The sequence below is a fragment of the Maylandia zebra genome, linkage group LG3, assembly GCF_041146795.1.
Source record: "Maylandia zebra isolate NMK-2024a linkage group LG3, Mzebra_GT3a, whole genome shotgun sequence".
Lineage (NCBI taxonomy): Eukaryota > Metazoa > Chordata > Actinopteri > Cichliformes > Cichlidae > Maylandia > Maylandia zebra.
The window spans coordinates 20,284,980-20,297,717 of record NC_135169.1 but is presented as its reverse complement, the minus strand read 5'-3'; the positions used below and the strand labels follow the sequence as shown (position 1 = coordinate 20,297,717).

Here is a 12,738-nt window from a genome sequence, read left to right as displayed (position 1 = left end):
CGAGATACATGAGTACCTATGATACGGTGATACTTTTGGTAAACAACCATTTGACTAACATGTGTGTCTCACCTGCTCTTGTTCCATCTCTGCTCCTCTCTCTCCCTCTTTGTGCTGATAATCAAGCCAAACACCGACATCATCAAATATACAGTTGAAATCAGATATTTACATAATCTTCAGATAAAAACACAAACACTTTTTTAACTGTAACATCAAATCAGACTAATTGTAATTTTTTTAGGTTGATAAATATAAAAAACACATTTGTTAACTTTAAGAGTAAAGAGAGAAACTGTCTGTATTTCTTAATTGTAAATGGCACCAAATTGTATTCAAAATTGAGCCACACTTATGGAGCTCCACAATTCTTTTCCTGGTGTTTTGGTTTATATCAAAACACAGGCTCTGTGTTTTGCCTTATATGCATCCACAGGTGTGCCACCAATTTACTCACATGGACTCTACTAACCTATCAGAAGCTTCTTCAGCTCAGAATGGAATCGTCTGGAGTTTTCTTATTAATTAACAATAAACTTAGTGTATATGTACTCCTAAATGTGGACAAAATTGTTGGTACCCTTCGGTCAATGAAAGAAAAACTCACGATGGTCATAGAAATAAATTAAATAATTGTGAGTAAATTGAGAGCTTCACTTTTACACTTAGCTACATCTTCACCACAACAGACTGGTACAGCACCCGCATCACTGCAGCCGCAGCACCAATCTGTCGGTCGATCTCCAGCTATCTTCTCCCATCACTCGTGAACAAGACCCCAAGATACTTAAACTCCTCTACTTGGAGCAGGGACTCGTCCCTGACCCAAAGTGAGCACTCCACTCTTTTCCCCGGCTGAATACCATGGCCTGAGATTTGGAGGTGCTGATTCTCAGTCCCACCACTGCACACTTGGCTGTGAACTGTTCTAGTGCAAGCATTAGGAGATCACCTGATGAACAACAGAACCACATCAATTGCGAAAAGCAGAAATGAGATTCTGAGACTACCCAAATTAAAACCTTCAGCCACTTGAAAATGCATATAAATTCTGTCCTTTAAAATTACACACAGAATCAGTAACAAAGTGCAGTCCTGTGAGAATCTATCACCCACCGGAACTTGTATAAGGATCAAATGGCCCGTAACAATGGCCCAGAGACCACTCTTGAATCACCTCCCACAGGACACTTCGAGGGCCACAATCAAATGCCTTCTCCAAGTCAGGGTAAGAACCTGGTCCCGTGTTCCACGGCCAGGACGAAAACCTCATTGTTCCTCCTGTATCTGAGGTTCGACTAATGGATGGACTCTCATTTCCAGCACCGTGGCATAGACTTTTCCAGGGAGATTGAGGAGTGTGATCCCCCTATAGTTGGAACATAACCTCCAGTGCCACATCTTAAAGATGGGAACCACCACTCAGGTCTGCTAATCCAGAGGTATTGCACCTGATCTTCATGCAACAATGTAGAGGCGTGTCAACCAAGACAGCCCTATAATGTCCAGAGCCTTCAGGGACTCAGGGCAAACTTTATCCTCCCCAGGGGCCCTGCCACCAAGGAGGTTGTGGCGGAGGTGTGGTCCCGGGCGCGGCTGCAGGGGAGGAGTGGTGCGGTGAGCTCAACGGGGCGGTGCTGGAGACGCAGGTCAGAACAGCTGATGGCGTTTTGGACTGATGATGGTTTCCTTCCCTTTTATAGTGAGACGGGAGAGGAGCGGAGGAGCGGGAAATCAGCTGAGACCGACAGCTGTCAGACTGTGGCCGGTCATAACACAGGACGCTATAAATAAATGTGACATCTGGAGACAAAGACCTGTGCGTGTGTGTCCCTGTGTGTAGTGCATTTCACAAGTGGTGCCCAAACCCAGCTGGCGTGGGGATGTCTGACCCACAGGCTGCGCCGCCCGCCCAGCCTTTGCACTTCCTGGCGCAGATGCTGGCGGAGGTGGCGAAGATGAGCCAGGACCAGGCGGCGGCCCAGCGTGCTCACCTGGCTAAGCTGCAGGAGCAGGTGGACCGGCAGACCCAGGTTCTGGAGCAGCTGGTTGGGGCCGCTGCTCCGCCGAATTGGCCGGGGTTTCATCACCTGTTAGGGCAGTATGCGGGGATGCGATCACGACCGTTAGTAGCGTGTAGTGTCTGCGCGGCGCTCAGCGGTGACGCGGGGTCGTCCGACACTGACTCCGGGGAGGGGGAAATTTCCCCCACGAGTGATTTCCCACTGGAGCAGTCTCGTGATGACACCCTACGCTCAGCCTTTGACCAGGTGATTGAGATTGATGGTCACGTGGTGCGCCCTGAAGCCGTGCGGACCTACCCGCGCTTCATTTTATTAAAAGATAGGCTATATCGAGTGAGTCGTGACACTCGCACGGAGGAGACACACACCCAGCTGTTGGTGCCGCAGGGCCGCCGAGAAATGATTTTACAAGCGGCTCATTATAACCCCATGGCAGGGCATATGGGATACGAAAAAACTCTGGAGCGAATAACAGCCCGATTTTATTGGCCGGGCATCCAAGCGGATGTGCGCCGCTGGTGCGCGTCCTGCCCGGACTGCCAACTTGTTAATCAGCCGGCCATACCAAAAACGCCTTTGCGCCCGCTCCACTCGTAGAGGTCCCGTTTGAGCGCATTGGTATGGACCTCATCGGGCCGTTTCATCGGAGTGCACGCGGCTACCGCTTTGTATTAGTCCTGGTGGATTATGCAATGCGGTACCCGGAAGCAGTCCCGCTGCACAACATCTCTGCAAAGAGTGTGGCCCAGGCACTGTTTCAGGTCATCTCCCGAGTCGGAATCCTGAAAGAGATACTGACTGACCAGGGCACGTCGTTCATGTCTCGTACACTGCAGGAACTGTACGAATTACTGGGCATTAAATCTATTCGGACCAGCGTCTACCACCCTCAGAAGGACGGGCTGGTGGAGCGGCTGAATAAGACTTTAAAGTCCATGATTCGTAAGTTCATTACAGAAGATGAACGCAATTGGGATCGCTGGCTAGACCCTCTGTTATTTGCAGTGCGGAAGGTGCCCCAGGCCTCCACGGGATTTTCTCCCTTTGAACTGCTGTTCGGCAGGAAGCCGCGTGGGGTGCTCGACCTGATTAAAGAAAGCTGGGAGGATGGTCCGAGCCCCGCCAAGAATGAGATTCAGTACGTGTTGGACCTGAGAGCGAAACTCCACACTTTGGGGAGGTTGTCACGGGAGAATTTGCTCCAGGCTCAACAGCGTCAGCAACGCCTGTATGACAGAGGGGCTAGACTCAGGCAATTTTCACCGGGAGAAAAAGTGCTTGTATTACTCCCTTCTTCTAGCTCAAAGTTGCTCGCCAAGTGGCAAGGACCCTTTGTGGTCACATGGCGAGTCGGGGACGTTGACTATGAGGTTGCTTGGTCGGACAGGGGAGGGGCCACGCAGATTTATCACCTCAATCTCCTTAAAAGGTGGAGAGAGGTTGAAACCGCTTCTCTGGTAAGCCTGGTTAAGGAGAGAGATGAGTTGGGGCTGGAGGTACCAAATTCCATCATCCCCGCCTCCCTCCCTTGTGATGACCATCTCACACAGGCCCAGAGAGCGGACGTTGTCGCGTTACAACAGCGTTTTGCTGATGTGTTCTCCCCCCTGCCCAGCCGAACGTCTCTCATTGAGCACCATTTTGAAACGCCTGGCGTGACAGCGCGTTCACGTTCCTGAGCATAAACAGCAAATTGTTCAGATGGAATTGGCTGAAATGCTGAAAATGGGAGTGATAGAAGAGTCGCACAGCGCCTGGTGTAGCCCCATAGTTCTTGTGGTGAAGAAGGATGGGTCTATACGGTTCTGTGTCGACTATCGCAAGGTGAATGAAGTGTCACGCTTTGATGCTTATCCCATGCCCCGGGTCGACGAGCTCATGGATTGGTTGGGCATGGCCCGTTTTTTCACGACACTGGATTTAACCAAGGGCTACTGGCAGGTTCCCTTGTCTGCCGAGTCCAAGGAAAAAACGGCCTTCTCCACTCCGTACGGGTTGTACCAATTCGTTACGCTTCCGTTCAGCTTGTTCGGAGCCCCTGCCACCTTTCAGCGCCTCATGGACCGGCTGCTGCGTCCACACGCTGCATATGCTGCCGCCTATCTGGATGACGTGATCATCCACAGCGACACCTGGGCGGAGCATGTGCAGCGGGTGGCCGCGGTCCTGGAGTCCCTGAGGAGAGCTGGGCTCACGGCCAACCCGAAGAAGTGTGCGGTTGGGCGGAGGGAGGTGCAGTATCTGGGGTACCACTTGGGGGGCGGGCAGGTGCATCCACAGGTGGAGAAGACGGCAGCTATCGCATCCTGCCCGCGCCCCAAGACTAAAAAGGAGGTGAGACGGTTTCTGGGGCTCGCAGGTTACTACCGCCGTTTCGTGCCGGGGTTTGCACAGCTGACCAGCCCCTTGACCGATCTCACCCGAAAGGGTGCTCCGGATCTTGTTCAGTGGACGGGGCCGTGCCAGGCGGCGTTTGTGCAGGTAAAAAAATCTCTCTGTGGGGAGCCGCTGCTTCACACTCCTAACTTTTCCCTCCCTTTTGTTCTGCAGACTGACGCCTCAAACAGGGGGCTGGAGGCTGTTTTTTCCCAGCAGGTAAGGGGGGCCGACCGTCCCGTTCTTTACATCAGCCGGAAGCTGGCAGAGCGTGAAAGACGGTACAGCACTGTGGAGAAGGAGTGCTTGGCTATCCGGTGGGCGGTCGACTCCCTCCGCTATTACCTCCTGGGGCGCTCATACACTCTCTGCTCGGACCTCGCCCCGCTGCAGTGGCTCCACCGCATGAAGGACGGCAACGCCCGGATCACCCGGTGGTATCTGGCTTTACAGCCCTTTAAGTTCAAGGTGGTCCATAGGCCGGGGGCGCAGATGGCCGTGGCCAATTTCTTCTCTCGCTCGCGGGGGGGGGGGGGGGGGGGGGAGTGGGGAGTGGGGGGGTTCGGCCGGACAGCTCCCCAGCCTCAGTCGGGCGGTGGGGGTGTGTGGCGGAGGTGTGGTCCCGGGCGCGGCTGCAGGGGAGGAGTAGTGCGGTGAGCTCAACCGGGCGGTGCTGCAGACACAGGTCAGAACAGCTGATGGCGTTTTGGACTGATGATGGTTTCCTTCCCTTTTATAGTGAGACGGGAGAGGAGAGGAGGAGCGGGAAATCAGCTGAGACCGACAGCTGTCAGACTGTGGCCGGTCATAACACAGGACGCTATAAATAAATGTGGCTTCTGGAGACAAAGACCTGTGTGTGTGTGTCCCTGTGTGTAGTGCATTTCACAGAGGTGTTTAAGGGTGACCTCACCCCTGCAGTTAGATGAGCTATCCCCCTCATTCCCAGACTCTACTTGTTCTATGGGAGACTTACCAGTTTCATTTCACAGCACGACAATGTTCTTAGTCGAAGTCAGTAGCACTTCACCCACACTATACACAGTGCAGGTAGAGCACCATTTTCTCATCCTTAGTTGCCTGATGGTTTGCCAGAATCTCTTCGAATCTGAAAGACTTTTTCCATGGCTCTCCAAACTGTGAGCCACTGCCTGAGCCACATTCTACTTGTACTGTCTGTACCTATCAACTGCCTTCAAAGTCTCACAGGCTAACCTGTCATGTTTCGGCTGTGTGCACGAGACACAACCTAAGAGGTAATCCCTCACCAAGAATAACTGAAACAGATCTATAATAATTATAATAATAATAATAATAATAATAATAATAATAATAATAATAATAATAATAATAAACAAAGCACCGGAACATCAGAAAATAATCCATAATGCAAAAATAAAACCAAAATATAAGAAACTCAAAATGCTGGGTCAACACTGACCCAGAACCATGACAACAATGAGACACAGAAGGAGAGCACAACTGGGGGAAATCAGAACTGATGAGACAAGGAAGAAAAATAGGATACACTCACATGAGACACAGACCTTCAAAGTAAAACAGGAAGTAGCACAGATGCAGACTCGACTAGGGGAGACAGAGCAACTAAGAAACACAACAAAGAGACACAGAGGGCAGCTACTAAACAGAAAACAAGAAAGCCAAACTAAGACGCTAGACTATAGAATAAACTGGGGCAACAAAGAACTCACATTATAATACAAAAACTCCGAGACACAAGAAACTCAAAACACTGGGTCCGACCCAGGACCGTGACAGTACCCCCTCCGTAAAGGCTGGCTCCAGACAGCCCAACAGGAAAAACAAAAACAGTCCCAAAACAACCAGGGCGGGCAGGGGGGTCCAGGATGGAGGGCTTGGAATGGAACAAAAAACAGGAGCACAAAGAGGGCAAAAACAAAACGTGCACAAAAAAAGAAAGCACTGGCACACAGAGAACAGTTTACAACTAATTCAGGGGGCCGATCGTGCGGATGGCAACTGCGGCAACAGGGAAACAGTTCCAGGGGCTGATCCTGCGGATGGCAATGGCAGCAGTGGGAAAACAGTTCCGGGGGCCGACCGTGCGGACAGCAACTAAGGCGGCGGGCAAACAGTTCCGATAACCGGCCACACGGAAGGCAGTGGCAGCGTTCAGGAGGTCATCCACAGTGGCGACGATGCCCAACAAGCGGCCTGGCAGATGACCGACGATGTTGAGGCTGCGTGGCCTCCGCAGCACCAGGTGAGGCACAGGCTGGACCAGGCGAGGCAGAAGCCGAAGATGAGGAAGACGACACAGGGGCTGAACTTGACGGCAGCGTGACGGCTGCGGATGCTGCAGACGGCGATGCTGCTGGCAAGGACGAAGACTCGGAGGCTGGACCAGACCAGCGGAGACAGGTTGCTGGCCGGGCTCAACAGAACCCCCAGCGAGACGAGAAAGTGCTAGCCGGGCTCTCCAGACCCCCCGGCGGAGACGAGGAAGTGCTGGCCGGGCTCACCCGAGCTTCCAGCAGGAGCAGATGCAGGGCCAGAGGGTATTGGGACCCCTGGCTGAATGTGTAGCCGACCAGGTGGGAGAGTGTGCAACAGACTAGGGGACTGAACTGAAGACTGAACTGGCACAGCGGATTGAACTGAAGACTGCAATGGAGGTTTAGGAGACTGAGCTAGTGGCACCTGGGCAGGAGAGAGAACAAAAGGCAGTTGAGCTGGGGACTGCACTGCAGGTGACACTGGACACTGAACTAGTGGCTGTAGTGGTGGTTGCGGTGAGAGTGGAGTTGGTGGTTGAGTTGATGACTGGGCTGAGGGAGACTTAGCGGCAGACTGGGCTGAGGGAGACTGAAGTGATGGTTGAGGTGAAAATGGAACTAGTGGCGGAGTTAACGACTGTGCTAGCGGGGACACAGGAGACGGAGCTAGCGGGTGCTGTACTGGAGTATGAAGTGGTGGGAAAGCTGATGCCTGAGCTAAGAACTGGGCTAATGACTGAGCAAGGGACTGTAATACATATTGTAGGGGCTATTGTAGCGATGGCAATTGTGACAGAGGCTGAGCTAACACTTCTGAGCTTTCTGAACACGAAGAAGATGGCTGGACAGACTTGCTTACGCTTACAGTGGACATGGGAACGGGTGCAGGCTTCCTCCAGACATGAGCTGCTCCCACCTGAGGAGTAGGTACGGGTGCAGAGGTAGGCTGTGTACTGGCTGCCCACACCTCAGGGACCGGCACTGGTGATATGGCAGACCAGCCAGTCCCACCTGAGGAGTAGGTACGGGTGCAGGAGAAAGCTGAGTCACGGCTGCCCTCACCCTCGGGGCCAGAACAGGCACTGGCAATGGCTGAGCAACCATGAAGGTGTTTCTGCCACCCTTCTTCGAATGAGGCAAAGAGGCTGGATAAATCGAGGTTCCAGGATTGTATGGAAGGTGATTGATTCGTGCATAAGTTGCAGAAAGTATAGGGCCAAGTTATGCACTCAGGTGATTAGTGATCTTCCTCTTGTATGCATTACACCAGCAGCCCCTTTCGAGTATACACTACTTTGGACCTGTTTGGTCCGTATTTTGTCAGAGACTCAGTAAGGCGACGAGTGAAGAAAAAAGTCTGGGGTGTAGTTTTTAGTTGTATGGCTTCAAGAGCAGTTCATGCAGACATAATTGAAGGTCATTCCACCATTCTCCACAGGGACGTAAGGAGGCTGGTGGTGTTACTGCCAGTAAAGTAGCTAGAGGGATGTGGTTCGTCCCCCTGACTACCCGAGAAATACTTACATACTGTGGACTCTTTGGTGTGGGGATCAAATCTGGTGACTTTCTGTGTTGATTAAAAACGTGTTAAAGTTATAAACATGACTATTACCAAACTGTACTGTCATTAATAGGGTTGCTTTATTACTCTTGTATGGTTGTTTTATTTAGTGTCTTTCAGTTGATTACCTCGCTTCTGTAAAGGCACAGTTACTGTAGTGGTGTTAGCTTATACTTGTGCAATAAAGCTTGTAAAAGGCAGCAATCAGATGTCCGAGCCTGAGTATGGCACCGTTTCATCAGTTAAAACACACCCTTACAGCACCCACATATCTGAGGACCTATCTTGGTCCACAAACACATCAGCCCTAGTAAAGAAAGCCCAGCAGCGCCTCCATTTCTTGAGGGTTCTGAGATGGAACAGGCTGCAGACTGAACTCCTAGTGTCCTTCTACCGTGCCAATATCAAGAGTGTGCTGGTGCACGCCATCCCTGTGTGGTATGCTGGTTGCACAACAGCTGACAAGAAGAGACTACAGAGGGTCATCAGAACTGCAGAGAAGGTGATCGGCTGTCCACTCCCCTCCCTGGACTTAATTGCCAGCTCAAGATGTCTCTCCAGAGCCAGGGCAATTATAAAGGACCACCTCCATCCTAACCACCACCTCTTCAACATCCTGCCCTCTGGAAAAGGGCTCAGATCAATCAGGTGCAAAACCAACAGACTAAAGAACAGCTTCTTCCCGTGGGCTCTCAGAACTCTTAATGCAAACTAAGAGTGTGTACAGACTTCCCCAACACATCCACTCTGACACTGCTGTTGATCATCTATGTGCAATATCTCAGTATTTCCATGTTCTGTGGAATATGTTTGGCCCATGTGCAATATGCTTGGTGTGTGCAATATTTTTCAGTCCCGTGAAATATTCTGGTAGAAGTACCATCTCCACGCAAAATGACCATGGCCTCTCCATACTTTTTTATTTATTATATAATGGACATTTTATTTATGTTTCTGCTTCTGTTTCAATGTTTCTTGCACATACACTATGTATAAAGTGTCACTCTCATATATGCTTTTTATTTTATTTAATTTATTTATCCCCCCCCCCTTGTTGCATATTGGTTTCTCTTCTTCTTACTTTTGCACATTTGTGGTCCAGCTGCCCAATTTTGCTGTGCAAGAAACTGCACAACGACAATAAAAAGCTCTAAGTCCAAGTCTCTAAGTCTATTAAATTTATTGCTCTTGCAATCATATGGCACGTTGACTTGTGAGGGAATTTTAGATGGCACTCATCATCAGAAAGGTTGCCGACCCCTGGGTTAAAAAGACAGTATCACTCTCAAACTGCTCCTCTTCCTGGAATGAAGCACAGCCTGAAAATCCTCTTTTTCCTGCTTAAACACAGGAACTCCTCTCTCTCCAAATGTTTCCTCGTTCCCTCCCCTTCAGATCTGCACTTTGAAGATGGGTGTAACCAACATGTGGTGACATGTAAGAGCTGACAGGCTCCATTCACTGCAGAAATACAGGTTTTTGAGATCAGAGCTCAGACGAGTTTCAGTTATTACGAAGATAAACTCACACAGTCACTGACACTGAGAGGAGAAATGGCGCAGAAAGGAGTTCAGCTGGACCGAGAAACCTTCTCTTGTTCCATCTGTTTGGATCTACTGATAAATCCGGTGACTACAACCTGTGGACACAGCTACTGCAGGAACTGTATTAAATCCCACTTTGATGGAGAGGACAGGAAGGGAATCCACAGCTGCCCTCAGTGCAGGAAGACTTTCACACCGAGGCCTGTCCTGGAGAAAAACACCATGTTAGCAGATTTAGTGGAGCAGCTGAAGAAGAGTGGACTCCAAGCTGCTCCAGCTGATCACTGCTATGCTGGACCTGAAGATGTGGCCTGTGATGTCTGCACTGGGTTGAAACTGAAAGCCATCAAGTCCTGTTTATCTTGTCCAGCCTCTTACTGTGAGAAACACCTCCAACCTCACTATGATGCAGCTCCATTAAAGAAACACAAGCTGGTGGCCCCCTCCAAGAAGCTCCAGGACAACATCTGCTCTCGTCATGATGAGGTGATGAAGATTTTCTGTCGTACTGATCAGCAGAGTATCTGTTATCTCTGCTTGATGGATGAACATAAAGGCCATGAAACAGTCCCAGCTGCAGCAGAAAGGACTGAGAAGCAGAAGGAGCTCGAGGTGAGACGACTAAACATCCAGCAGAGAATCCAGGAGCGAGAGAAAGATGTGAAGCTGCTTCAACAGGAGGTGGAGGCCATCAATGGCTCTGCTGATAAAGCAGTGGAGGACAGTGAGAAGATGTTCACTGAGCTGATCCGTCTCCTCCAGAAAAGAAGCTCTGATGTGAAGCAGCAGGTCAGATCCCAGCAGGAAACTGAAGTGAGTCGAGTCAAAGAGCTTCAGGAGAAGCTGGAGCAGGAGATCGCTGAGCTGAAGAGGAAAGACGGCGAGCTGGAGCAGCTCTCACACACAGAGGATCACAACCAGTTTCTACACAACTACCCCTCACTGTCAGCACTCAGTGAGTCTACACACTCATCCAGCATCAATATTCGTCCTCTGAGCTACTTTGAGGATGTGACAGCAGCTGTGTCAGAGAAGAGAGATAAACTACAGGACATTCTGAGAGAGGAATGGACAAACATCTCACTGACAGTCACTGAAGAGGATGTTTTACTGTCACCAGCAGAGCCAAAGACCAGAGCTGGATTCTTAAAATATTCACGTGAAATCACACTGGATCCAAACACAACTCACAGACGTCTGTTATTATCTGAGGGGAACAGAAAAGTAACATTGATGAAACAAGAACAGTCTTATTCTGATCATCCAGACAGATTCACTGGATGGGAAGAGGTCCTGAGTAGAGAGAGTCTGACTGGACGTTGTTACTGGGAGGTGGAGTGGAGAGGGAGAGGAGTTGGTGTTGCAGTCGCATACAAGAATATCAGCAGAGCAGGGAGGGACAAAGAATGTGGTTTTGGATACAATGACAAGTCTTGGTCATTATATTGGTACACAAACGGTTATAGATTTTGGCACAACTTTGTCCAAACTGTCCTCTCAGGTCCTCGGTCCTCCAGAGTAGGAGTGTACCTGGATCACAGAGCAGGTATTCTGTCTTTCTACAGCGTCTCTGAAACCATGACTCTCCTCCACAGAGTCCAGACCACATTCACTCAGCCGCTCTATGCTGGACTTTACCTTTATGGAGTTGGAGCCACTGCAGAGCTGGTGTAGTCTTTACATTTTAGAAGCTGAGAAGTTCAGTGGTCCATTGATGTGTGAAAATAATATTGCACTGATTCAAACTGTACTTACATTTATATACCTTACATCAATATAAATCTGAATTTGTTCTTATGGCTGATAATCATGTGAGTTTAAATGATACTACTCTTTATATTCAGCATGTTTGAAATCTGTCATCAGTCTGGTTAGTGGTTTTATTCTGTAGTTGCTGTAGTGGGTTGTCAAATGCAACAATATATTGGAGCTGCAGTGATTTATCAGTTAGTCAATGATTAGAGAATTGATTGTTTTATCATTATTTTAGTCACATTTAAAGCTGGTTCCAGTTTCTGAAATGTGAAGATTGTTGGTTTTCTTGATCATATATGACTGTAAACTTAATGTCTTTGAGCTTTGAACTTTTAAAATGTAACAAAACATTGAATCCTCAAGGTTTTTGATATTAGATTATCATTATTGTATGTAAAGTGATGACATTTAATGTCCTTTTTCGTATGAAAATCTATTCACATTTGATCATTTATACATGTAAATATCAAAACTAAATGATACAGGCCTGAGCTGTGTCTGGCAGGCAGAGCGTCTCCACAAATCTGATGCTTCTGATTTGGAGAAAATGAGCTGAGGGAGACACCTGGTGGACAAACACAGACATGACAAGAACAAAGACTAATGTGCATAGCGGAGTAAAACAGCTAGAAATATTTGTCATGCTTCAGAAAAAAGAGTTGGAATTTTTTTTTTTATATGAATGTTGAATATGTTGTATTGGAATTGATTTTTACTGATGGATGATTCGTTGTAAAAAGTTTATTTCTGTGTTATTATGATTAAAAGTTAAAACAAATATATTGTACACTTTTTGAGTGACAGAGGCAGAAATGTCTCTGTCCTGCATGTAAATTTGTCCTGTAAAGTTGTTGAAATAATAAAAAATATAAAATACAACTCAGTGTTGCCTGTTAAGCTAGAGAGGTCTTTGTTGGGAAGATACTTACACAATTCATAAACCAGCAAGAAGACATTTTCCCAGAAACAGAGTTTTGATTAGTGGACTCGACAAACAGTTTGAGGCTGATTTGGCTGATATGGGTGAATATTGTGCAGATAATGATAATGTAAGATATTACTGCCATGTATAGATGGATTTTCTAAGTATGCATGGGTCAGATGTCTTCAAACCAAGGCAGCAGCATCTGTTGTAGCTGCTTTTAAGGATGTTCTGAGTGAGAAACTTCAAACAGATGAAGGCGAGGAGTTTGGTATAATATCACACATTTCTCAGCATA

At 48.6% G+C, this 12,738-nt stretch overlaps 1 protein-coding gene across 1 annotated transcript; it reads left to right on the top strand.

Moving 5' to 3' along the window:
• Window positions 1-9,697: 9,697 nt before the first annotated feature.
• Window positions 9,698-12,377, top strand: LOC106676001 (tripartite motif-containing protein 16-like). Its single transcript, XM_014411756.3, has one exon. The coding sequence runs from the start codon at window positions 9,773-9,775 to the stop codon at window positions 11,435-11,437; it is 1,665 nt and encodes a 554-aa protein (XP_014267242.3). The 5' UTR covers window positions 9,698-9,772; the 3' UTR covers window positions 11,438-12,377.
• The last annotated feature ends 361 nt before the right edge of the window (window positions 12,378-12,738 follow it).

Bases quoted from the DNA above. Each gene is read 5' to 3' on its own strand.
- LOC106676001 (XM_014411756.3), top strand. From the start codon at position 9,773: ATGGCGCAGAAAGGAGTTCAGCTGGACCGAGAAACCTTCTCTTGTTCC.